The 27,997-nt window shown below is 43.0% G+C and overlaps 1 protein-coding gene across 1 annotated transcript in view; it reads left to right on the top strand.

Annotated features, from left to right (window-relative positions):
- Positions 1–27,555, top strand: part of CFAP92 (cilia and flagella associated protein 92 (putative)) — a 60,123-nt gene extending 32,568 nt beyond the window's left edge. The window contains exons 8-17 of the mRNA XM_056847086.1: positions 5,022–5,206; positions 6,279–7,168; positions 10,581–10,775; positions 16,893–17,172; positions 19,014–19,178; positions 22,894–23,106; positions 24,862–25,006; positions 26,011–26,183; positions 26,479–26,642; positions 27,369–27,555. Of these exons, the coding sequence (XP_056703064.1) occupies positions 5,022–5,206; positions 6,279–7,168; positions 10,581–10,775; positions 16,893–17,172; positions 19,014–19,178; positions 22,894–23,106; positions 24,862–25,006; positions 26,011–26,183; positions 26,479–26,642; positions 27,369–27,555 (2,597 nt within the window). The remainder of the gene's footprint in view (positions 1–5,021; positions 5,207–6,278; positions 7,169–10,580; positions 10,776–16,892; positions 17,173–19,013; positions 19,179–22,893; positions 23,107–24,861; positions 25,007–26,010; positions 26,184–26,478; positions 26,643–27,368) is intronic.
- Positions 27,556–27,997: the final 442 nt, after the last annotated feature.

Below are 27,997 nucleotides of genomic sequence, written 5' to 3'. Positions count from 1 at the left end.
ATGTGAAAGAGAGGGGAATCAAACCTGGTTCTCCAGATCAGTCTCCACCGCTCCAAACTACCGCTCTTAGCCACTACACCATGGGAAGGCTTAGATGTTCCTGCAAACCATGGAGCAAGTCACAGGTTTGAAGAAAAATACAAAGGTACACCTCCCCCCATGGAACCATGAAATGTGCACATATTGTGGGGAACTGTGAGTGGCATTTTGAGTTGTTACAGCATTTTGAGATGCTATAGCCAAACTGACTGTTTATCTAATTGTAAAGTTGCAGTCTGAATCTATTACCCCCTCCAGTGCATTTCGAATTAGCGAATACTTGTAAAAAAATGTGCTAACCTTAAAAAAGAAATGGTCCTCCTTGCATGATTGTCATTTAGTTTAGGGCTACAGCAACCCAACGTGACACTCAACAAAGTAATGAGGTGAGTGGGCAGGGGAAGCAGGAATAGGATGGGAGGAGGGATGGGGGGAGTGTGGGGACTGGCAAGGAAAAACAGATCAGATGAAAGGAAGTGAGTTTGAGGGGGAGCAGGTGTAGGGAGAGGACAGAGGGTGAAGAAACTGGGAGTGCAGAGAGACTAAGTGGGGTAAGCAGCTGTAGGAAGAAAAGACTGGTTGGCAAGGGGATGGGGAGAAGAATGATTGGAGGATGAATGACCAGGGGGAGGAACAGTTGCAGGTGTCAGGAAGCAGTGATGGAACAAAGGGCAGCAGAGCAAGAGAGAGGGATGTGGGGTGGGGGCAGAAAGAGGGAATGGGATTTCTACTTCCACTGGAGTTCTCATGAGCCCCCCTCTTCAACAAGATCTCATCTCTTCAGGGTGTTATTTTGTGGAGGGATACCATGGCTCTCTCAGATTTCCAGTGGTAATTTATGCCTTGCATGTGTGTAAAGTGCCGTCAAGTCGCAGCCGACTTATGGCGACCCCTTTTGGGGTTTTCATGGCAAGTGACTAACAGAGGTGGTTTGCCAGTGCCTTCCTCTGCACAGCAACCCAGGTATTCCTTGGTGGTCTCCCATCCAAATACTAACCAGGGCTGACCCTGCTTAGCTTCTGAGATCTGATGAGATCAGGCTAGCCTGGGCCATCCAGGTCAGGGCAATTTATGCCTTAGTAGCATCTTTTTTCAAAATGATTTTGGGGTGCTCTTTTACTCTCTTGTGTTGCCATCTGGCTTAGGAGTGCAGTAATGGGCATGGAATATCGGTGTTGTTCTTCTGAAATGGTATAGTGAAGATGACCTAGATTCATAAAACTTGTCATTATATATAGGGGGCACATTGACCTCCAATAGATGTTTCTGCAGACTTGGGGAACCCCCCTAGGTGTGCAAAAAAATCTGAAATTTAAAAAAACTGGGGAGTTTAAAACTCCCTTATTTAAAAACAGCATTGTCTGCGCATTCACAGACAACACTCTTACCTGTGGATGTGGCAGCTGCCACCACAGGGATCCACACTGGGCCTGTGCGGTTTCGAGCAAGCCGGCAAGAGTGGAGAAACCTCCCATCCTCGTTCACCTTCCTGGAGCAGCTGTGGGTGGCTGGCGAGAGCAGGGGGGAGGCCTCACTCGCTCAGCCAGAGTGGCTTCCGGCGGGCGAGGCCTCCCCCCCCCCACACACACAGCCCTGCTCTCACTGGCTTGCCCAAAGCCACTTTGGGCAAGCGAGTGAGGCCTCCCCCCTGCTCTCGCCAGCTGCCCAAAACTGCTCCAGACAGGTGAACGAGGGTGGGAGGCCTCCCTTCCTGCTCTAGTTGGCTTGCTCAAAGCCACTCTGGGCCAACAGGGGAGGGAGGGAAGCTGAAGCCATTCTGGGTGGGCGAGGACTCCCTTCAGCCCCGTTTTAGGTAAGTGGTGTGTGGGAGGGATAGGATTCCCTCCCTGGGGTTCCCCCCCGGGTGGGTTTCGCAGGCCCCCACTTGTGCATCATAAATAAAAAATACTTATTACAGCTACTTTCATTTGATAGAAGTATAAAGAAACCTCCTGCATTGGTCAGAAAGAGTATGGCTCACTGACTGTTTATCCACTCCACACACACATGTTTAGGTAGTACAGAAAGAAATTCACACTATCCCTGACCGTTAACAATTGTATGATCCCTTTTTTCTCCTACTGCGCACAGAGCGATAAACTAGATGATGCTGCAGCCCTGAGTCTGCCGTGAGATGCAGCGCCATTTAAGAGTGTGGTTTTTTACTTTTTAAAACACTGTGGGGTGTTTTGGCTCATGAAGATGGGACAGGGTGCCCCTCGTCCCCCATGCCACGGTCCCCAGCAGGACCCCCCCTGGAGTTTTGAAAAATAAAAAATGAAGTTCCAAAACAGCACTGCATCTCCATGATGGACTTGGAGACAAAGTATTGTCGAGCTTGGCCCAGAGACGCACTAAACTGGGTTTTCTTTTTCTTTATTTTTAACTTCTTTACAGGTATCTGGTTTGCTGTTAAACACAAAGATTCCTTTATTTCTGCCAGCCAGGTGGTTGTTGCAACATGGAAATTGTTGTACAGGAGGGCAAAGTGCCTTTAGAAAGCAATAATTATATTCATTGTCTTTTTATCTTGTCTGATTTTCATTATATTAACGAAGAGCCAAAAGTTCTGACGATAATTAATTTGGGTTTTTCTTTTCTTGCCTCTTTGTTCCTATTATTGCATCATTTCAGATGTAATTCTACAGCTGTAACAATGACTTTATTCTTTTTGTTGTTGTTCAAAGCTCAAAGATTCTAACAAGGGCCCCAGAGCATACAATTCTGCCTCGGGGCACTGTAGTGCCTCCGTGCTACTCCAAGTGATTTTATAAAATAGTAACAGATTTCCTGAAGTTCTTTTTGTGTGTGGATACAATTAAAACTGTGTGCATGTGGATTTTTAACAGAAGAACCTTGTAGCATGGTTAAAAAGTTGAAGATCCAAAAATATTCATTAACTGAATTGAAAAGGCTTGGGCCTTCAAGCAAATTGAGACCATTGAACTGTGTGAAATTAAGCAAGTCTTTTTATGATCAGACTGGTCGTGCAGGTTGCTCTGTGCACATGAGTTTAATTGACAGAAATGAGACTGACTGCCCATGGTATAGGTTGCTGTCTAAATTGAATGGATCATCCAGTGGGGTCCTTCTCGGGGTGCCTCCACTGACAGAGCTGGTGGTGCCCCCACTCTCTGTGAACCCCCTTCCCAGAAAAGACTTGTTTGGTGCCTTGAATTAGATTTAATTAGTTAGCCACTTTGGAAATTCTCTGGGCTGAAAGATGAGATATAAAAACTTAGAACAAATAAAATCAGTAACTAACTTGTTTAGAATATTGTCGAAGGCTTTCATGGTCAGAGTTCATTGGTTCTTGTAGGTTATCCGGGCTGTGTGACCGTGGTCTTGGTATTTTCTTTCCTGATGTTTCGCCAGCAGCTGTGGCAGGCATCTTCAGAGGAGTAACGCTGAAGGACAGAGAGACACTGTCCTTCAGTGTTACTCCTCTGAAGATGCCTGCCACAGCTGCTGGCGAAACGTCAGGAAAGAAAATACCAAGACCACAGTCACACAGCCCGGATAACCTACAAGAACCAATAACTTGTTTAGATTCAGAAATAGCCTTAGGGGTTCCCCCCTTTTGCTTTTGGCCATCTGTAGCCTTAAGGGTTCCCCACTTTTGCCTTTGAACCATGTTACAGTGGTATGGGTTTTCGATTAAACTATTTAAAACTGCCATTTTAGATTAAAAACTATTTTTTTTATTTTCTTGACCTACTTATCTACTGTGATAAAATTGATAACATAATTTCTGACACCCACAAACTCCGCAAAAGGGAATTAGATCAACAATATAAAGACTACCTTAGTTGGCAGGTGCTACTATAGTAGCTCTGAAATTTAGTTCTCTAAACCACGGGATGAAAAGGATAGAGTATATTGCTGCTCTCCAAGACATCTGCTGCAAATGATTTACTCATTAATCAATTTAGTTCGTGCCGATAAGAGAGTCTGTCAGTTACAATGAGTTATCAGTTATAAAGCTGCTAATGTCTCCCGGGTCATTTCTGCAGGAATAAATGGAAAACCAATACTACAGTAGCACAGCAGCAGTTCATTTATCTCAAGAACAAATGCACAAATATATTTAAGAAATAAGATGGGTTTCTAAGCACTGGGTTGTGAGGGGGTGTTATATAAGGATACAAAACATGGTTTCGTTTTTGCAACTCAGTAAAGTAACCACCGAGGAGATCTGAAACGTTCCTGCGCTCTTTGAGTTGTAGACCAAAAGGCTTGACTACTCCTGTTCTTTAGTAATGGGCAGTAGCCACTGGGAGAAGCTGATTGGGGGCATGTTACATGGGAAAGTCTTTTCTAAACCTTTTGCCATTGGCTGTTTTCAGAATCTCACACACCACCACCCCTGGTGTGCCAAAAAGGTAACATACCATACACGTGCCCGCTGTACATATTCATCCAGGGACGTGTTCAAAAATGGTGTAGAAGGCAGGATTAATCTCACCTTGCCCCGCACTGTACTGCTGCTGTTTGATAGTTTAAGAAACAGTCACCACAACTTGTTGGCCCTTAAGTGAAAAAGATTGGTGCAAGGTTGGGTGACTGGATTTGCAGCTGCCCTAACTGAGGAAGGCTCCCTGCTGGACTGGAGAAGATGTTGGGGGTGGAGGAGGTCAGGGCCCCTTCTCCTAGTTCCCAGGTCAACGACAGCACTTAGGAAAGGATTTAATGACAGTCATGGAGAGGAGCTGGGAGGATGCATGAAAGGCAAGACTTTGTAATTCTAAAATTGAGGTTAGCCAGGCTGAGGGCTTTCAGTATTTGCCTCTCTTGCTTTAAACTCTTGGCATTTTGTATAGACGTCAGAAGTGGTTGTGTTATCTAATGTGGGCCACCAGGAGGATAAAGGGATTAAGCAGAGACTGCATATCGTATTCCTTTAGTATACCTCTCTATATACATGATTATAAAATCATAATGATAAAGTAAGTAATCTATGTCCATCCCCTTCTCGTTTCCAGGAGAATGTTGTGTGACCAATCAACTGGAAGAAAAATCCTCCAAACTGTCTAATGTATACGTAGGTTTTTCTTTTGAGGGGCCTCTCATGACTCAGAAACAGAAACAAGATTTAAATCCGCTGATCATTAAAATTTTGAGTGCAAAATGCTTACCGGACACCCCAGTTTCAATTGAAAAGCTGCAGGTAATTCAGTGCTTCTCTCTTGGTTCCTCATATCAAGACTACCAAGGATTACTTCCTTGGGGAAAATAGAACATAGTTGTGAAGAGCATCTTCCTTTCTTGCATTTCTGATTTACAGGACACTGGTAAGATACAGACTTTCAGAAATGAATATTAAATCTTTCGCTTTATGTGATGAATAGTGATGGACTCGGGGGTGCCGTCACATTTAGTTTGGCTCTCAGTCTCAGCCAAACCTATTGTACAGGTTTGTTGTGAGGATGCAGTGAAGGAGAGGAGAGTGATGTAAGTCGCTTTGGGTCCTCACTGGGGAGAAAGGTGTGGTATAATTGAATAAATGAGAATTTGTAAGAGCTGAGGAAGGGAAAAGGACATACCTGCTATGTACAGAAATAGAGGAAGGTTACTGTCTCACCACAGATTTGGTAAGGGACAAGGATTAGTTATTACTGCATGAGCAAAATGTGGGTATTTATTTATGTATATGTTTGATTTATATCCCGCTCCTCCCCCACTATAGCAGTGCTCAGGGCGGGTAACAACAAGGCAGCAGTGGTTGAGGTAGTTGTGGCATTAATTTGTCTTCAAAGGCAGTAAAATCATAGTGTCAGCACTTTCTGAACAACTCAAGAGCAGCAACTCTTCCCTTTCCATAGTGAAATTCTCTAAAGCGGACATATATTACCAGCCAGTGGCAGTCTGACCAATATATCCTGCTTATTTTCAGAATTAGTTAGAAAAATATTGGAGGCATACAAAATGCTGCTCAAAGCTTTGTAATCATGTTAGATTGGGACAGCAATGTAATGCCATTGCTTTTAGCTCCCTGTCAAGTTCCCAAGCTGTGACAGGAAAGTTGAGGTGTGCCCTAAAGGTTGTGATGATGCTATTCTCCTTATGCTTTTGAAACCCTGTCCTTCTTCCCTAAAGAATTAGAGTGGTAGTTTTCCCTCCAGGTAAGTTTTGCTGAGAGGCAGTGATTTTCTCGAATCCACCCAGTGACAAAATAAAGAGATACGTTGGAATGCCCTTAAAAAGGATCCTCTGGCACCTCTTTCTTATTCTTTTGATAGCATTGGTGTGATCCTGTGTACTGCAAGTACACATTCCACGACTTGCCTGCCCGTAAAACACAAGGTCGCAATCACGGGACTGATGTCTTCTTCATGGACCTCAATGTGATTCTAGCAGGGACAATGGAGCCTCAGGAATTACGTGAATACCTAAGAGGGCCACCATTGGAGATTGAAGTTCATGACCGAGACAAGAAATTAGAGGAGATCACGAAAAAGCCTTCGTTGTTTGGAGACGAGCCAGGTGACAGCAAACTGACTCATTTAAGCCCTAGCAGATATACGGTCCAGAATTCTATGACAGCCAAGGAAGAAATATGGCATCCACATGGGGTAGCTAAAATCAGTCTGGCAGAATTGTTGCTGGGTGAAAAGCACTTGAATATCTGTGTACCAATTCAGTGCTGTTCAGTTCAAGATACAAGCATCTGCATGGCAGAAAATGTTAGCTGGAAGTCCAAAGCAACTGATGGCTCTTTGCCTGCTCCACTACCAATGGGGCATTATTTAGACTCAGAGGCCCATCTTAAAGTGAGAATTGAAATCGCTTTACCCTTAGGTCCTGAAGATGAAATTGCTGACACTGGATATTGTCCTTACGGCTGCATCATCTATATTTTTGACTATAAAAACAAGTCACTGCTCAGTTATTTGCTTCAACAGATCACAGAAATTAACGCCAAAGCTTTCCAACTTGATTCTTATCCCCTACATATAATTCAAAAATCTCTTAATACGTTAAAATTGACTAGCAAGCTTTCTCCAGAAGAGATTTCCCAAATGGACATTATTACTGGATTTCACGTTATGGATGGATCCGTTCACCTGCTTGTTGTGGAAGGCCTGAAGGACAAAGCGCTTGAGAAGATGTGGAATAAAAGAATAGATAGGTAACGGAAACCATTTTAGTTCTTTTGCAGTATTCCCACAAAGATGTTTTGCTGGACTCATCCTTCATATGTTAAACAGGGAGATGTCATCTATAGAAACATATTGTAGTCACTCTTGGTTTCTTATTAGGACCTCTTTCTGCAGGGACTACGGGCACACCAGAAACGGAGAGCATAGCAGTCACATGGTGGAACTTCTGCCGCACTGTCAGTTCTGCAGGATATTTTTCTGTTGAATGCATCCCCCAGATTTTTTAAAAAAGGTTTTCTATATGCAAATTTAGTATGTCAGGGAGAGCGTGAGGCTAGAATCATTTCCTAAATTGAGTAGAGATGTTGTGGCGATCAGCAACATTCTTCTTCGTATACCCTCTGTCCTGTTTGTTCCTATGAGAATAGGGGACAGGATTTTTATACATGACATCCAACTGACCTTCGGACAGGATAGCTCTCCATTTTTAAGAGTGGTGCCCTAGAAAAAAACCAATTGTTCTCATCTTAAGCAACAGCTCAGTTTATTTATTTATTTATGCTGGTATATATTCCATCAGAAGCTCAATCCCTCAGTAAGCCTGACAAAAAGGAGCTTCCCAAAAGTTTATATAAACCTCTACAATTCTGATGCCATATAAATTACGCTGGTGCCAAAAAACATAAAATTTGGTCACCTAACTGTAAAAGTTCTCATTGAAGTAAGCAAAGGAATGGGCATAAAAATATTCTTTTAAATACATTTGAGGGTTTTTTCCTGTGACATTCTCTCCTAAAAGCATGTAAAATGGACTTCCTTCTACAGTGCTGGTAAGTTTTATTAAATGCATGATTGTCAGGACTGACTACTGGAATGAGGGGTAGAGAAAGGCAGTAATGGATATTGTTCCTCTTGGTGGATGTAAGGGTTTGAAGGCCCAGCCCTAGCAACCTCTGCCTAAGCCTATGATCAGAAGCAACCAGTTCCTGAATCCTAAGTGTCTAGGGAGGCAGGAGAGCGCTGGGAAAGGCACTCTGCGCTCAGAGATACTTTGCTTTCCATGTTGCAGAGTTCTGCTTTGAAAGACTCCTTGGCTAATGCCTGAGAAAGAGTTGGCACAAGACAATTCTGGGGAGGGGGCTGAGAGAAGAAGGGAGGAGAGTGAACAAGGAGAACTTCCCTATTATAAATAAGAGAAGGAAAACCTATTTTTATGCAGAACCAGACTTTATGAAGTTGCAAGGAGGTACAACAGGGAGTGGATTGTTCTTGGAAGGGACTGAACAAAAGTGTGTTCCAGCTGTAGCCTGCTGGAGGTAGAGATAGGATCAGTGCTTAAGATCCAAAGATAGAGGGACATGGGCTTTAGTGAGAGATGAGCCATCACTCTGTGGAAGGGAAAACACTCCGCATATTGGCTTGGAGGCTGCCTAGATATCTGGGTGTGGGTGTGGGTGATGTTCCTCCTGTGGAAGACCTCTGAGCAGTATTTCAGGGTGTGTTTTGGGTTGCTGCAGGAGGGAGGAATCAGCAAATGTCCTTATGACCTTCCTTGTGCCATGGAGCTATAGGTGGGATTCAAGCCACTATTTAGGGAATTGTTATTCCGCCTTTCCACTGCAGCATCCTGCTCAAAGCAGCTTACAAGTACAAGCAGTATCATAAAACATCATAAATTAGCAGTATAACAACAAAATAAGCTGCTACAAATAAGATTAAAACAGCATAAACCCTGACTGAGCACCCTAAAAAAATCCTATAAAACAGACCTCCGATCAGAAGCAGACCACAAAACATCTAGAAACGTAAAACCCCTTAGCTAAACTCCTGGCACCTGAATGAGATAGGTGCCAGGTGAGCCTCAGCGAGGAGGGCATTCTCACTAAGGTATCACCAATGAAAATAACCCAGGAATGTCCTTGTTTGCATATGTGAAATGGTGGAGGATATGCTTTCATTTCCACCTCTGCCTCATCTCTGAAACCAGGGGCACAGACAGCAGGGCCGCTGAGCTGGACAATATGGGAGGAGACTGTCCTTCAAGTGTTCAGAGCTAGATTATGATACGTGCTATTTATGCTTAAGGATTCCATTCCATAAATGTAGGAATGTTGCAAATACACCATCAGCCACTGTTCCCTTTTCAAAAAGTTGTTTTGATAGAATGCGGACTAGAGGAGAAATTCAGAGTCCAAGGTTGTGTATTGGTGATAGCTTTTTAGGAGTTAGAGGCAGTATTGTAGATATCATTAGCCAAAGCACATATAGTCATCAGGGGCTGCCCTGAAGAATGGGGTGAAATCAACCTTCTATCAGAAGAACTGTGGTGATGGAATAAGAAAGAGAGGGCGATCTCACCTCCTTCCCCCTCCTCAGTGCAAGCCCATGCACAACCCATCTGACTATTAATCCCTGTGGGTCTCACAACCCTGGGAATCAGCTTTCCAGGAATTAGAATGGAACTGCCTGGAGAAAGAGAAATAAGAGCAAGATCTATAATCATTGCTCCCACAGATTGCTGGATCCAGACTGTTTTGTGTCTTTCCATGACTGATGCGAAAAGTTTTGCAGATTAATGTAGTATTATAAATTTTATCCTGGTGAAACCAGAAAAGGTTCGAGAGCTATGATCAGCACTGATTAGGAACACTTTGGTGATTTTGTTATTGGCATTTACTGGACAGTGCATAATGAATTCTTCCCTCCCAAAGTTTTAGTTATAATTGCATGTCTTGTCACATGTGCTTATGTGTGTGTGTGTAAAGTGCCGTAAAGTCGCAGCCGACCTATTATTTATTCTATGGAGCATGTTGACTCTCCACACTGCTTCCTTGAGCATGTATTTACATTAAGGAAGAGTACTCATGTTAGGACTATGGAAACATTTATTAAACAATTGCCTTCTTTACTATTTCTTTCTTTACTAATTACTTCTGCTGGAATCAGCCCATAAAAAATAACACAAGCAGCTTAAATTATTATTATTATTTTCTGGAGAAGGTTTTTTTTTTTTTGTCTCTAGGAAGAAGAGCAAAGCAATGGGAAAGACTCCAGCAAATAAAAAAAGGAAAGGTTATAAAAGAGTGTATGAAATAATTTTAATCATGATATGGTACTTGTTTTTCTTTAGCAGGATATTTAATCCACATTTTAAAATAGGAATGCCTGGAGAAATAAATGCCCTGTCCCTTTAGTAGAGGCTTGATAGTATATTGTTTACCAGCTGATGTTAGTTGCCTCCATGTTATAAAGCTTCAGCACAGGCCATTCCACACACAAAGCCTCTATTAAAGGGGCAGGGTATTTTTTTCTGCCGGCCTGCTGGAAACCCTAGTTTTAAATAAAAATCATTAAAAAAAACTTTATAGGTCTTACAGAACTTCAGGAAACACACAATTTAGAAATATTTTGATAACAAAGTCTTTTTTTCTTCTGTTACAGAATGCAGGAAGCTAAGACTGGAAGATTAGAAATATTTTATAACTCCCAGCTGTCTTTCCATCAGCGACTGTATGTAGATCTTGAAGCAATCTTGTATCATATTCGTCTCTGCAAACCACTCTCAAGTATCACAAAACAGCCTTTGCTGTACATCAGGGACATGGTTCCTCAGGCCTGCTTCCAAGCTCTGTCCAGGTTAGAAAGTTTTAACATTTTTAACAGGGAGTTTCAGTAGTCTGGGGTTTAAAGTGTGTGTTATGGTGCAGGCGACACAGTTTACTGATACATTTTCAGAAAGCATTTTAGTGGCAGCTTGTAAGCACTCATCCTATCAGATGTCTCAGTTCCAGTTTTTGTCAGTTAAGAAAGAGCCAGCATGGCGTAATGGTTAAGAGTGGCAGACTCTAATCTGGAGAACCAAGTTTGATTCTCCACTCCTCCACATTAGCCGTGGACTCTAATCTGGTGAACCAGGTTTGTTTCCCCTTTCCTACACATGAAGCCTGCTGGGTGACCTTGGGCTAGTCACAGTTCTCTCAGAACTCTCTCAGCCCCACCTACCTCACAAAGTGTCTGTTGAGGGGAAGGGAAAGTGATTGTAAGCTGCTTTGAGACCCCTTGAAGGTACATAAGAACATAAGAATAGCCCTGCTGGATCAGACCAAGGCCCATCAAGTCCAGCAGTCTGTTCACACCGTGGCCAACCAGGTGCCTCTAGGAAGCCCACAAACAAGACAACTGCAGCAGCACCATCCTGCCTGTGTTCCACAGCACCTAAGATAATAGGCATGCTCCTCTAATCTTGGAGAGAATAGGTATGCAGCATGGCTAGTATCCATTTTAACTAGTAGCCATGAATACCCCTTTCCTCCATGAACATGTCCACTCCCCTCTTAAAACCTTCCAAGTTGGCAGCCATCACCACATTTTGGGGCAGGGAGTTCCACAATTTAACTATGCATTGTGTGAAAAAATACTTCCTTTTATCTGTTTTGAATCTCTTACCCTCCAGCTTCAGCAGTTCTAGTATTATGGGAGAGGGAGAAAAACTTCTCCCTGTCCACTCTCTCCAAGCCATGCATAATTCTACAGACCTTCACCTTTTCCTTTTATCATGTCTCCCCTCAGTTGCCTTCTTTCCAAGCTAAGGTAGAGAAAAGTGGAGTATAAAAATCAACTCGTCTTCTTTGTCATAAAGAGCAATATGTACAGGGGAAAAAATCCATCCTGACACTCCTAGGCAGTAGAGAGGCATGCTGCCTTAACCAAAGGATCTTGCTTATTTGCAAGAACCATTTCCTACAGCTTTTCTGACGGGGAGATATCCTGCAGTGCCACTTTCTCGTTTTACTATTAAACATACATTGATTGGTGTATAATATAATCACATTAGGTCTTTAATGCTTATGTCTTTTTTGCCCTAGCCCTTTTAGATGGTAGAGGCTGAAACTGTTTTTTAAAAGCCATATTACCAATACCATGCATTAATATTCTACAGGTGTTGTACTTAATAGTTCCTGTGGCTGCCACATCATGTTTGTGTGTTGTGGTTAATCAAGAATCCATCCAGACTATCATTTTAGTCAGTTGGGTGCAGTAGTGAGACCAAGAGAGACCCAAGTTCAGATTCCCACTCAGGAAGAAAATAAGGCTGCACTGGTAAGTAGGAGGGGAAAAAAGGAGGTACAATGTGCAAGGGAGAGCTGTTTATTTGGCCTTTTAGATCCCAATGCATTTTGCAATGAACTTTGTCAGGGGATCTCAAGTTTCTGATTGAGATCCCCTGACGAAGGTTATCGTGAAACACGTTGGGATCTAAAAGGTCAAATAAACTGCTCTCCCTTGTACATTGTTCCTCCTTTCCACCCCTCCTACTTACCAGTGTGCAACAAAGTTCATGGGGCTGATCTTGGGCTCACAGGGATGCTGTGGGGATAAAATAGAGAAGGGGAGAGCATCCTAACTTTCTTGTAGGAGAGGTCGGGTAACACATTTTTCTGTACGCAATCATTCTGAGGACCTGCTCCCAAATACATTCAGCAGAGCTCTTGCTCCAGCAGTTAGCATATCTAAGAAGGAATGTATCCCTTTTCCCTGTCCCATTTTAAGTTATAGCTTCCAGGGTGAACCATTTTTCTACAATACAATTTACTATTGGCATCCCCCCCAAAAAACCTAGTACCATACCATAAAAAGGATGGTGGCATTATTCACCTTTCTGTAGTCCTTTCCCCTTTAACATTTTTGAACTAAAATTTGATTTTCTCCACCACTGATTTTGTGCGGTATACTTAGTTTTTCTTCCCTTGAATTATAACTGTTCTTTTGACAACTAGCTGCTTGAAGCTGTGCCAGGACACTTTCCCCATGTAGTTAGGCAGAAGAAAGAAAAGCACGTGAAGCAAATATACATTTCTATTGGAAGGCATTAAATTCAGTCCACGTTTGCCTCTCTAAAGCAAGTTAAGTATGTATGCATAGAAGGGGGCTTTCCTGTCCATTATCCCTGGACCAGGAACAGTGTACAAAGGACCAGCAAGACAACCAGTGCTGTCACCTCTCACAGTGCCAGTCATGTGTTGCGGTATGGAAGATATGTGTGGCTTCATCACCCTGATAATTAACATTATGAGGAACAGTAGGGCTGCCTGTGTGGGGGTTAACACAGATGTGCACACACATTACTTATGTCCATCCATTGCTGCACTCTGTGTCAGAATTCCAAAGATGCCCACAGGCTCAAAAATGTTGGAGACCCCTGCGTTACTGCATACCCGTTGCTCTGGATCAGGGCTAGAAGCCACGAGAAAGCAGGAGTGACAAATCCCTGCCACCTAGACCCCATGTGAATGAAACCCGCTCTGGCTCCTTGTTGGCACAGAGCTGTGCCCCCAAATAAATATTACCCCCCCCCCCGGTCAGACCCAAAGTCTGAAAGCAAATGACTTGCACACCCCTATAGCCCCGAGGATTTTGTCCTCCTCGTGGTAGCCTTGCACTACAGAAAACAGCACCTGTTGAATTTACTAGAGCCAGAAAAAAGGTGGTGACCCTAAGGAAGCCTGCATAAATCCTCTTCCTTTAACCATGAATGGCGCTGTACCCTAATTTCAAGTTTTCGCTGAGTTCTGCCAGTAATGTAGTATCATCGGCATATCTCAAATTGTTAATGTTCCTCCTTCCAACTATCACTCCACCTTCATCTAAATCTAATCCAGCTTTCCTAATGATATGTTCTGCACACCGATTGAAGAGGTAGGGAGATAAAATACATCCTTGTCTAACACCTTTGCCAGTTGGAAACCATTCTGTTTCTTCATATTCTGTCCTATCCTAACCAGTTTATGAGTGTAAAAATACCAGCAAAAATAAGGAAAAACAAAGCTAACACACTATGGTAGAGAAATTTCCCCTTCATACCTACATCCTCCCAAACAGATGCATCTCGTTAACGTGCATTCTCCAAATGTTCAAAGTTGATTTATAATGCATGGATAATATGCTCCCTACAGCTGATAGAGGGGATAATTTCATTTTCTACCTTTCATGGGGTGGGGGCAGAATAGGGTAATGGCTGTACTGCATCTGAGGCATAGTTATGAGTGCATGGCATTTATTATTCTTTTCAGACAGTTACATCAGTCCCACACATTCACCCACAGAGCTATGGCAAAGTCTTGCCAGTGATTAAAAAGAGCAAGGCTTCTGTCCCATCTGTTGCTTACTAACTGTAGTGCCAAGTGAAGCAGAGCCAATTCCACCCAATTTTTTGTTTCCAGAGAGTCCTGAATGTTGCTCCAAAGAACTGAGATTTATGCAATAAGATGACCTAGAACTTTATTAATTTTTTTCTGTGCCTTCTTCTAAAATGCCCTCAGACAACTGACTATTTAATGTCAACTAGAGTGATGTTTTCCTCTGAGTCCAGGATCAAGAATGCATAGCTGTTTAGGAGATCTGGATGTATTTTTATTGTGGCCACAGCCATAACAACCATCAGGCAGTTAGGCCACAAATGACAAAGGAGATGTGTGGCTGCTGTGAAAAAGGCAAATTCCATGCTGGCCATAATTAGACGAGGAATAGAGAATAAAACTGCTGCTATCATACTGCTTTTGTATAAATCTATGGTAAGACCACACTTGGAATACTGTGTACAGTTCTGGTCACCACACCTAAAAAAGGATACTGCTGAGCTTGAGAAGGTACAGAAAAGAACAACCAAAATGAGAGCAGCGGCCCTATGAAAAGCGGTTAAAACGCTTAGGGCTGTTTAGCTCAGAAAAAAGTGGGTAAGGGGAGACATAATAGAAATCTATAAAATTGTGAATGGTTTGGTGAGAGTGGACAGGGAGAAGCTTTTCTCCCTCTCATAATACTAGAACACGGGGTCATCTGCTGATGCTGAAGGGTGAGAGATTAAAAACAGACAGAAGGAAGTATTTCTTCACACAACGCATAGTTACATTTGTTGAACTCCGTGCCCCAGGATGTTGTGATGGCTGCCAACTTGGAAGGCTTTAAGAGGGAAGTGGACATGTTCGTGGAGGAGAGGGCTATCCATGGCTACTAGTCAAAATGGCTACTAGTCATGATGCACACCTATTCTCTCCAGTATCAAGGAGCATGCCTATTATATTAGGTGCTGTGGAATACAGGCAGGATAATGCTGCTGCAGTCTTCTTGTTTGTGGGCTTCCTAGAGGCACCTGGTTGGCCACTGTGTGAACAGACTGCTGGGCTTAATGGGCCTTGGTCTGATCCAACATGACTTTTCTTAAGTTCTTACGTTATGAGAAATGTCATGATGAAGAAACTTTGCAACCTGTATCTCCTTGAAAAGATTATCTGGCTCTAACACAACTTCTCAACGACACACAAAGGAGTAAGAGATCAGCTGCCAGAACTTGCCAGAGAAAAGCCAAGATCATCATACTTTAGATATGAAGAAAAATTATGCTGACAATAGATAAATCGTAGTTCTTTCCTGAAGGAGCCATGGGGATAGGGGTTGACAGGACCTGAGCAATTCATTCTGGCTGTTCACACTGTACTCGCTTATGATAGGCACAGGGTAAATTTGCGGTTATCATATTGTCAAATCACACCCATGTACATCTGACCTGAGGAAGCAGCGTAATCTCAACAATATAGCTATCCCTTCCCGGATTGCACTAGTCTACATGAGTTTTACTTTGGACTGTCTACTCTAGAGCATTAAAGTTGGATTTGGGCAAGAGAGTGGAATAGGATTTTTTTGGCCTCTCCTTTAACCTTGTGGGGGTTGTATGGCTACAACATGTACTAAGCTGTGGGGATCCTGTACTCCAATGTCAGCATGGCTAGTCACGTTTCCTATGGAGATATTGTGTTGTCAAAAGGTGCATTTATTGTTTGCAAGAACTACAAAATAGTGCCATGGCTTAAAGCAGGGGTGGGGAACATCAGGCCCGGGGGCCGTATAAGGCCCGCAAAATCATTTGATGTGGCCCTTCATGGGTCCTGGCAGACCTGTAGCTCAGAAGGATCTAAGACTGGTGATCCGCCCCTTCCCACGGACAGGAATCGCCTCTGTTCAAGGCGGATGTGAGTTTGTGTTTGCTGCCCTGCCTGAATCTCTCAGGCTCAGCTGGGGACGGCAGAGCTCAAAAGCGAGTTGCTCTGCGTGGCAGACACTCAGAGCTGTCTCCGGTCGTGCCTCTTGGCTAAATGACCAAATATAGCAGGCTAATTTTTAAGTTGATAATTTTGTATGGCCCGTGAATGATGTTATAAATATCCAAATGGCCCTTGGCAGAAAAAAGGTTCCCCACCCCTGGCTTAAAGGTAAAGGTCCCCTGTGCAAGCACTGGGACATTCCTGACCCATGGGGTGACGTCACATCCCGACGTTTACTAGGCAGACTTTGTTTACGGGGTGGTTTGCCAGTGCCTTCCCTAGTCATCTTCCCTTTACCCCCAGCAAGCTGGGTACTCATTTGACCGACCTCGGAAGGATAGAAGGCTGAGTCAACCTTGAGCCGGCTACCTGAAACCGACTTCCATCGGGATCGAACTCAGGTCGTGAGCAGAGCTTTTGACTGCAGTACTGTAGCTTACCACTCTACACCACGGGGCTCCTTGCTACAAATACTTGCGGATAGACACATTCACTGTTCTTGCCGATATACACCTTCATATTCACTGCTAATTTGACTGAATGGATATATCAGTGTTTATATTTTTCTAATTTGTGATAAATCAAGGAACAGTGTCGCACTTTTGTGATGATGCGTAGCTGATTTGATTTCTTCATCCCTTGCCTCATCTCCCAGGCTTGATTACATCTGCCACAGTAAGAAGTTAAGGGATGTGGTACATTACGATCTGTTGCCCTCTGTAGAAATGATCACTTCATTGAGCCAGGAATTTGGGATCCCCTTGGCTAAAGATGACCTGCTCATTCAGCAGCATCCAGAAATCGTGGAGATATGCCAGCATCCAAGCTCCTTTCAGAGAAAACAAAGGAGGTGGTCCCTTTTGGATAACCAGAATAAATTGTACATGCTGAGAAAAAGGGAAATGGAAAGTGAGGCACCACAAGACTATATTCAGGTAGGTCTTCAGCAGCCTGAGAGCTAGTCTCATGCAGTGATTAGAGTTCCTGACTACAGCTGGGAGACCGGTTGCTGGGAGACCCTGAGCCAGTTGTAAGAATATAAAAACAGCCCTGCCAGATCAGACTACTAGTTCATTTATTCCCACATTCTGTTTCATACAGTGGCCAACCAATTTCCCTTGTTATCAGTTGTCTCTGTCATCCTAGCCTACCTCACAAGGGTTTTGTGAGGGTAAAATGTAGAAGAGGAGAAACATGTACACCATTCTGAATTAATTGGAGGAAGGGCAAGTGTCTGTTTCTGCCATGGTACAGCCCTCTTATGCCACTACAGCGTGCACATTATTATTATTATTTTAAAGCACTCTTAGAGCATACAGACATCTTGGGCACCAGGAAAAGGCTTAAACAGATGTTTTAGATTATTCTAAAGTGGTACAAGTTTGCAGGAGAGCTGTATCATGTTCTGTCCTGACTGTTGGAATCACCTCTTAAGGTAAACCTCTTCATAGCCTTTTCATCATGTGCCTTGTGTTAACAGAATGCACCAGTATATACAGTTCAAATTGTATCCAAAGAACTGCAAACAGAGCTCTTCTTGCAAAATGGTCTTTTCCTGCCTTGTCCTTTGCATTACAGTCTCTGACATCCTCTGAAAAGCTATTGCAGATGTCCCTGAACATTACATTTTTTCACAGGTCCACATAATCACACAAGCATAGCAAGTTCTGTGTCTGGGAACTTAATCTCAGGCATGTGCAAACCTGATTAGGATCAGGCTCTTGGAGACAGTGGACTTCAACTTCCTCCTGTGCCATTTTTAAAAAACCTGAAAGGGCCGAGGGGCATTGTTTGCCCTCTTGGGGCTCGTGTACGGATGGTGTACACTCAGTTTCCCCCACCGGGCAGATAGTGCACCTTGAAGCCATTTCAGTTCATGGAAATAGCTGAAGGCTGAATTTCCCTCTCCTCACATTGCCACAGTCCTGAGCACATAATTTGTAAGGCACATTTGATCACATGGACCTGGAGAAAATTTAACAGGTAACTAGGCCCTCTGAGGATCACAGGACCCTCAGGAATGACATGAGTAGTAGCAATATGGGTCTGAATGGGGAAGAGGAAACGAAGGAGAAGAAGAGTTGTTTTTTAAACCCCGCTTTCCTCTAAGGAGTTTCAAAGCGGCTTACAATCACCTTCCCTTCCCCTCCCCACAACAGGCACCTTGTGAGGTAGGTGGGGCTGAGAGAGTTCTGAGAGAACTGTGACTAGCCCTAGGTCACCCAGCAGGCTCCATGTGGAGGAGTGGGGAATCAAACCTGGTTCTCCAGTTTAGAATCTGCTGCTTTTAACCATTATACCATGCTGGCTCTTCAACCTGTTTCACCTCTTACTCAAGCTGAAGTTTGGGTCCAACCCTACATGTTCAATATTAGAAGCAGTTCCAAGCTCCTGCCTTCCACTTCTCCCATCAGCTTACTAGTTTCCACCAAAGACTTATCTGAGGATTGGGGTACCCTTATGTACAAAATGCACCACAGTATAGGGGAAGTCAGGCTAAATCACTCTTCCTTTTTGTTCTGCTTATGGCTAACGCTGGAGAGGAGGACTTTTGCACATTTCTTCTTCCATGTTGTAAATCTTGCTTCAGGCAATCTTCCTAAAATATTTCACTGCACGCTAGTACTCTGTTTTCCTGGCTTACCATAACCTGGCTTCCCCAGATAATTCCTGTGCTGATCCATGCTTTGGCTTCCAAATCTTATCTATTGTTTATTTTCCAGTGCATTATTTTCTTTAATGAATTAACAAGTTATCATGTTAACTTTTATTCCAGGCTAACATTGACAATGTGAGCCTGCTTAGTAAGATGATGCAAAATGAGACCCCTAGTGTTATTAGAGCTTGCCCTTCTGATGGCAAGTCCATCTTTAACTACAGCATTCAGAAATTGAATTCTGCAGAAATTGCAAAGCACCTGCTTCGTCAAGAGATGGCACAGGTAAGAAAGCAGCATTAGCTACAATCTTGATGCTAGTTGGATGCTAGCGTGAGACAAAAATTTCTAGCATTTTATTGTTTTGTGGAAAATTTTCCTGCCCTTAACAATGAATGGGTGCCATTGCTAATACAATATTAGATAAGCTTGACAGTTTAGAGTATGTTTTTCAGAAGATTATCCCTAGGAATTTTGTGATACAGTACATTAATGTTTTATTAATTTGTAATGGGGGCCCCCGTGGTGCAGAGTGGTAAGCTGCAGTGCTGCAGTCCAAGCTCTGCGCACGACCTGAGTTCGATCTTAACGGAAGTTGGTTTCAGCTAGCCGGTTCAAGGTTGACTCAGCCTTCCATCCTTCCGAGGTCGGTAAAATGAGTACCCAGCTTGCTTGGGGGTAAAGAACTGGGGAAGGCCCTGGCAAACCACCCCGCAAACAAAGTCTGCCTAGAAAATGTCGGGATGTGACGTCACCCCAGGGGTCAGGAATGACCTGGTGCTTGCCCAGGGAACCTTTACCTAAGGGGGGGGGGTATGAAACCACAAATAGATAGTCAAATAAAAAATTCACCAGATTGGCTGTGCAGGTCAAATCAAAACTAAAATTCTTATTTATATGTATGCCTCCTCTCACACAGTGGAAAGGATATTGTAATCAGCAATCTGATATGGAACTCCCATTTAATGCAAGGGAGCTCCATCAGTTAGTCGTAAGATTATAAGGAACTAAGCAACAGTCTCTGTAATCTGCAACAGTTTCTGTTAAGTCACTAAGTATTTGGATGCATTTTAAGATTTTTGATGACTGGCAAAACATCAGGTTAAACGTTACATGAAAACATCCTTTTTGAAACAGGAAATGTAGCTAGATGTGAAACTGACAGAAATCTGTCTGAATGCTACTTGAATCACTTTGATATTCCAATTAAAAAGATAGATCTTAATTAATGAAGCCATTTTAATCTCTCATGGTTTGGTAGAATTTGCTGTGCATAGCGTATGGTTTTTGTTTGGATCACTCTCTTAGCAATGTCACCAGATAGCTTAGCCAGATTGTTAATAAATATTTAAACAAATCCAAGGAAACCTTTGCAACAATCTGTAAGTGAAAACAAGGTGGACTTGAGTTCACAATCTTGATTTTTTAAAAAGCACAATATTCAGTGTTGGCAAGATTAATGTTGCATAATTAAGATCCTTAGATTTTCTGTGCCAACAAATAGAGGATTGCTCCAAATCTTTGTCTCAGGTACAATATTGTTCTGTTTTGGAGGGATGTTACCTGAGATAGGGTTGGGTTGCTGATCTTAACTCTTTGGAATGAAAGTTTAGACTTTGCCGTGACGCTATTTTCCAGCAGTATGAAAGGCATTTTCATTGATTGAGAGCTATTCCTCCCATAGGACGTGGAAGCAGGGTGGACTTCTAACTTCCTGTCTCATCTGCTATTGAAAGTCCTGCCCCAGCTCACATTTTGCCTTGATGAAGAGAACAAGCACCCCCCCCCCAGCTCTGCCCTACTGTAGTGAGCTAGGCCACCTTTGACCAAATAGACAATCTGGCTTCCTTTTCCCTTTGAATCCCCTTCCTACCTACTTCATATCCCCATTGGAGGCCAGCAAGGTGAGGGGAAAAACACCTTTCTCTCTGGTTCAGTTAGGCAGAGGAAGTAGCACCGGATGTCATGTCTTCACAATTAGGAGATAGGATTCATGGCCACTGCAGGGGGGGGCATTTCCCCCAGAAAAATTAAAGAAGTGAGGGGAGCCCCATAGAGAACAGCAATGCTGCACCAACAAAAAACTGGCGCAGCACTGTCGTTACAAAAATGGGCATTCCTGGGCTGAAAGGGGTTAGGAAGCTGCCTACCTGCAGCTCCGCCCCTCCAGAATGCCTGGGAAAGCCTCCTAGGACGCCGGCGCAAGGCTGAACCACCATCTGAGAACCACGATGCTGTGGCTGTCCAGGCAGGCTGGGGCAAGTGGTACAACGCTATCATCACTGGTCAAATGGCATGGATGCTGGCATTGGGGTCATGTCGCCTCCTAAGGCAATTCAGCTCCCTACCTCAGGAATGCGCTTATGGTAGCATGTATAAAGGCTTTGGGTTGTTCCTGTGTGAAGCGAGTTTTGTATTAAGCACGAAGAGCTCAGAGATCACTTATGTCCAGATTATATGGTGAATTCTTTTTAATGCTTGCGGTTACCAACAGGCTTTCACTGATTAGCCACCGGGTTGGAGCCTTTCATACAGACAGGTCGCTGTCCACACTGGCCTGCCCTTTCCCAAGAGTCAGACTAAATGGCACAAGTTCTGCTCATCACCAGAAACAAGACTAAAAACTGGGTACCCTATTCTCTCCCAGAGATAGAGCTAAACCAACCTGCCATACTACCAGGCAGAGCTACCCTTCGAACTGTCTGCTCCTTTGCCGAGGCAGACCCAAAACTATGACTGCCCTCTACCTGAGGCAGACCTGAACTAAGACTGCTTCCCTCCCCCCTCTGCAAGGTGATTGGATGCTGGAGCAGCATTCCCAAAGGCTCAGGGTTGAAACAGCTGAGTGGCTGTTTTACCTCTTGCACAGGGCAGCCTCCTGCCCATCACACTGTCTCACAGGGTTGTTGTGAGGATCAAACAGAGGAAAGGAGAACAATGTGAGCTACGCTGGGTCCCTTCAGGTAGAAAGGTGCGATATAAATAAATAATATGCTTTTCATTTGTTGATGCTGAAGAGAATCGCCTGCCTTTTAGACAGAGGGCAGGGGATCGTTGAAGGCTCTGCAAATATGAGTATTTTTAAAAGATTGTTAAAGATATTGCTATGGTTGCCAACCTCCAGGTATTAGCTGGAGATCTCCTGCTGTTACAACTCATCTCCAGCTGATGGTGATCAGTTCACCTGAAGAAAATGGCCTCTTTGGAAATTGGACTCTTTGGCATTGAAGTCCCTCCCCAAGCCCCACCCTCCCCAGGCTCCACCCAAAAAAACCTCCTGCCGGTGGTGAAGAGGGACCTGGCAACCCTAGATATTGCATTATTCCTATCCAGCATTACTCATAAGTTTTATAAGAACCAGAACAGGATCACGCACAGCTCAGCCTGCCTTTTGGGGAGGGGGGAGGGGATCCACAGAGGTACCTACAAAGACATGGAGGTGTTTGTTAAAACCTTTAAAAAAAGTATGGTGTTATTTCTATGCAGAACTACATTCCTAAAAAAAATTACAACAGGGTGCACAGAGAGAATCCCAAGGGTTACGTGAGACCACAGCAGGGGAAGGCTTCAATGCATGTCGGGTGCCAAAGGGCCCTGCTAAAAATTGGGAGAAACACATTATCGTGGGCTGTCTGGAACCTCTGTTGCATGGGCAATTTCATGCAGAATCATGTCAGCAACAAGCCTACCACAGAAAATTACCCTGGTATTGGATAATGAATGTCTGCTTTTATTTATATTATCTCTTTTTGACTTTTCTTATCAGCCCGCCTTTGAGTAAAACAAAGTCAGGATATATATATTGAAATAAATTGAAATTTAAGGGGACAGCCTGAGGACAAGAAAGCAACTGTGGTTCTCAGCTTTGGATTCATATATTTTCAATTGCAGCAAAGATGCATAGAATGGATAAGGGTAGCTTTTAAATTCATAGGCTTGAGGTAAATTCAAGAGGATAAGAACTCATGCAGAAATACTTAATAATGGTTATCTTCCTTAGGCACCAGGAAAAAGGTATGCTTATTCTCACAACTATCTCTCTGGCATGTTTGACCCAGTGGATAAAGATAGTACAAGAAAGGACTCCTTTGCCCTTTCAAAGAAGAAATGGCTGACATCCGAAGGGTTTGTATTTCCTGGCTTTAAGAGCAGTTTCGAATCCAACATGCATTGTCATATGCCTGATGAGGCGCGATTAGAGGAGCTAACAGAGGTAACTATGAGTTTTAAATTTCTACATCCTTCTTTGCTGTTTTAATATACACAGTGACATTTTATCCTCATAACACTGTACAGTAAATATTCTACTGAATGCACCTGTCTAAATGTACCTGTCTCCCTACTCCAAGCCCCACATTCTTTTCTGTTGCAGTTCATGGTGGCTGTAGAGTCAGTTGAAAAAGTCACAGTAGTGTTGGACATTATTTTAATTACACAGATTCAATGGAAATACTTATATTATGGCATATCTGCATTTAAAGTTACTATGCAAAGATACTTAGACCAGCAATAGAAATAACAGCCTGTATCCATTCCGGAATGGAGAGACACTTAGGAAAACTTCATGTGTCTTTTGTGCACAGATTAGATACCATATGTCCCCTACTTAATTCATTCCCACAACTTTAAGAACACAAAGCCAGAGTGGTGTAGTGGTTAGGGTGTCGGGCTAGGATCTGGGAGACCAAAATTCGAATCCCCACTGCCGTGGAAGCTTGCTGCTGAGTGTGCTTGGGCCAGTCACAGACCCTGAGCCTGACCTACCTCACTTGGGAATGGGCTTTTGCAGTTTCTCTGTTGGCGCAGTTGCTGAATACAGTGCAGCAGCAATGGAGCTTCTATGTTGCAGGCTTCCCCACATTTTCCCTACCCCACTTCCCTGGCAGCAGCCACCATTACCCACATTCCGTGGGAGACTTTTACAAAAAATACCAGCAATTGAATATTGTTACAGTGTTATAATGCCATAGCAACGTGTCTGTCAAGTTCTCTGAATTCCCAGCTTTCATTTTTTTTAAAAATGGGAGTCTCACCCTTGCACTTGCAGAGATATAAGGGAGAAGCATATATCTCCACAACAAAAAGGGGCTAGAAACTGACCTCATATCTGCAGGACCACCTTGTCTCTTGTTTCCTGCCACGCTTTCACTGAACTGCACATGGCGTTCTACACATGCCACCCTGCAAATGGGCAAGATCAACAACTACCCATACTCTTATTCTCTGTACCAGCTTGCCTGATGAAGTTGGAAGGCTCCCACACCTTTGGCTTTCCGCAAACTATGTAAAACAGAATTGCTGAGGAGGACAGTTTTATAAAAAAATTAGGGCTGTATTAGAACAGAAGGCTTCAGGAAGACATTTCAGTAGAAGGAATAGGACTATAGACTATACTGCTACTATGTTATTATCTGTTGCTGTATGTTTTTATCTTGCTTGCACTGCATAACATTTCTACTTACATAATAACATTTGTTGCATTATTTAGCATGTCATGTTTAATACTTACACCTTGTTTCAGGTTTCTGCAATCCTAGTCCTACTTAGGTGTCTCCTTATCCTACTGTCTGCTTTTTCTGCAGTCAACTTACGGTGACCCCGGTAGGGTTTTCAAGGCTAGAAATGGTCAGAGGTGGTTTGCCGTTGCCTGCCTCTGTGTAGCGACCCTGGAATACATTGGTGGTCTCCCATCCAAGTCCTAACCAGGGCTGACCACGCTTAGCTTCTGAGATCTGATGGGATCAGGCTAGCCTGAGCTATCCAGGTCTGGGCCCTGTTGGTGGATTACATATTGTAAATCAGTACAATCACTACGATTGCACTGACTTACATAATGTAGTCCATTTTGAGAAAGGCAGACTATAAATAACAAATTTTAAAAATTAAGATTTTTGTTGTTAGTTTTTGTATATTTTCTGAAGGGCAGTAATGTAGAAATACTTTCTTAAAAGCTGATATTTTCATTTAGAAATGGGAAGAGAACATTCTTCACAGAAGCATTTTGAAGCCAGTGCTGGATCGTGACAGGTGGACTTGGGACAAACGGAAACTTGATTTTGACCTTTACACAAAGCCTTCATATTCCTTTGTGGGCCTTGACACCTACGTCATTGGTAACTGCTGCCTCCCTGATGCTTTTCCAGTAGGATTTAAGATACTTGACAAGCAACCCATTCCTACAACTGTAAATCAGGTTTAAAAATAAGACCAGTATCCTAGGATCGAGAGCGCTATGGTAGATATATGGATACCTAGGGCCTTGAGAATTCCCAGTGGGATTTTCCTTGATCTGTATACCTTCACACCCTGTGCCATAATTAAAAAAGGTCTCAGTATCAAAAATGATTTATCAGGGCGTGATAAATTGCATAGGCCTGCTGTAGGTGTTCATTATTCTGGGTGAACGTGTGCAATCATGATGCTGCTATTTCCCTTGAGCTTAGAGCCCCTTTGGGCATGCATCACCAGTTATGCGGTATGTGGGATCCCAGTCACTGTTGGAGAGTATCCCAAGAAACGGGTGTAATGTGTGCAGGCAACCATTTTATAGTAAGAACTCACATGGTTGCAGCCCTTTAATGATTAGAGCAATACTATGGGAGCAGAGCTTGGAAAAAAGGGGCTCCCACATTTCTGCTGTCGTGCATAGAGGTCACTTTCATCATTGTTAATTCCCAATATGGGGAGGGGGAGGGAGGCCACAGGAAATAGCAACATTGTGATTGCATATATTCACCCAGAATATTGAACAGGCCTGTACTTCTGTTGCCACTCCTCCTTCTTTGTGTGCATTAGTTGGGTATGTTAACAGGATTCGTGACTTTGGTCAGGCATTAAAGCTAACTAAAACTTAGGGAGCCAAAAACTCAGAACCGGCAGTCACTGATCAACGCCATCTACACTGCCCTCTTTATTAATCCCTTGCTCTAGTGTTCTTGAGGATTTATATAGAGACAATTCTTGAGGATTTATACAGAGACTACCTCAGAAGTTCATGGACAAAAGTTTTCATTGATAACTAATGAACAGTACTGTTTGATACCAGTTACTTTGAATTTAAAACCTGTTTCATAATTCTATGCATTATTTTTCAATGGACATGTTTTATGAACAAAAGAGCATCAAAAGGATGCACGTTGCAACACAGGACTCAGAGTTCACAGGTGCTGTCCAGAAACTGAGCTCATCTCCAGAGGACCAAAAGCCAGCTGCCAGCTAGCCCGCATCCAAGGCCTCCTCAAGGATAAACCGATGAAATTGGCCTTGAAGAGCCATGTCAGAGGGATACAGGTAAAAAAAATCTTCTACTTGTTGTTCCTTAGCTGTTGTTGTTGAGGTCATTGTGATTTAAGGTGTTGCTTACTCATTAACTTTCAGTCGGAATTCTAATGTATCAACATTGGAAACGAAAGAAGAAATATTTTTGTATTTGTCTTTGGACAAAACAATGACATACTCAGTGATGAATCTACTCATGTAAATTTAGTAGCCTATGATTGTGAACTTCAAGGGAAAATGTACTCAGTTTAAAGAGGTATAGCTCCTGTGTTTAACACAAGAAACCAAATGCTTATATTTCCATCAGGATATACCAGCTGTGGGAAGTTTAGTCAGGGCAGACAGTGACATCTGCAGAGGATTCATCCCTGGCAGTGATGATTTTCACAGCTTGAAGTGGAATGGAAATATAATTCCCTGCCATGACAGGGAACACAGTATGTTTAAAACTTTGAAAGGAGCAGACTTCAGGTAAGTCACACAGCTGTTCTACAACATTCAACACTAGCAATATGGCTTTGTATATTGGAATGTGTGTCCCTTCCCTTTCCCAATCAACTCCCAGTAAGAATTAGTCCTGGGAACTTTGGAACTGAAGGAAGCAGACTCTGCCCCCTGCATGGTCAGGTCACTTTAGTGTGAAAAAGATGTTTGAGACAAGATAGGCTTAGCCACTGCCATTGAATCAACCACGTTATGGCTCAGGGGTGCAGCGTTACAGTCAGTTGGCATTCAGCACAAAAAGTGAAAAATAAGCTATTGAGTCCCTCCCAATCAGTGTTCTCTGCCTTACCCAGAGTAAATAACTCTCCTTAAGGCTTTTTCTGTTCCACCAGGAATGCTGAATAACGACAGGACCTATAGTTACACTAACCTGTTTAAATTAAATACACATTACTTATTTGTGTGTGTGTGTGGGTGGGTGTGTGTGTCCTGATTGCAAGACCAGGAAAGTAAACTCTATTTAAATCAAGGCTTGGTCTTTCTCTCTAAAGGAAAAGAAGAGCTAGCTGGAGATTTCTGTTTGAGTGTGTGTAGCTCAGCAGCTTCAAGATACAGCTCTTAAGATGTACGCAATACTCCACCAACATGCTTTGAATTATCAAGATGTCAACAACAAAAACTCAACTTCTTCGACCCTTGATGCTTTTATGCAGTGGTTATTTGCAGTCTTCAGTAGTTTTTTCTGTTTTCCAGATTGAATTGTCATAACCATTCATTTAACTACCAGAGGAAATCTCTACAGAGATGGTTTTTGAAGAACGAAATGTTGACATCAGGTGAAAAGCAGGAGGAAGGTAAACTGGGGAGGTACAGTCAAGTTGCAGTAAAGTCAGTGATACTGTGCGTACAAAATTCACATGAGCAGTCATCTGTGCCTTGATTTAAAAGCTTATCTGAAAGGCACAGAAAAATCTCCCAAATGCACAGCTTGTGAAAACTGATGTTGAGAAAATACTTTTGGCACCATGACTTATTGCTACCATGACTTATTGCTATAAAGACATTATTGCCTCCATTCCCCTATATAGGTCAAGTGAGTAGTTTACATAGACAATATTTACTAGGAACCTGTAAACTAGAAACAAGTAAATGTGGAACTAGATTGAGGAAGCAACTTGTTTCTTTATTAGTACTGTGTGTTTTATTCCTCAAGAATTAATTCTATACTTAGTTTAGCAACCTAGCCCAGCAAGTTTTTATAAGAACCTTACACTGTTGTTGGGTCTATTAACTTGTAATTCTGAATATTTCCCCACATTAGAGAAATTACAAATTTCCAGGCATTATTAGTCTATCTGCCCCTTTGAGTTAGTATGATGAAG

This window comes from Euleptes europaea, chromosome 1 (assembly GCF_029931775.1).
Source record: "Euleptes europaea isolate rEulEur1 chromosome 1, rEulEur1.hap1, whole genome shotgun sequence".
In the NCBI taxonomy this organism is placed as follows: Eukaryota; Metazoa; Chordata; class Lepidosauria; order Squamata; family Sphaerodactylidae; genus Euleptes; species Euleptes europaea.
The sequence above is the reverse complement of the archived record's forward strand: the minus strand, read 5'-3'. Positions and strand labels throughout refer to the sequence as shown.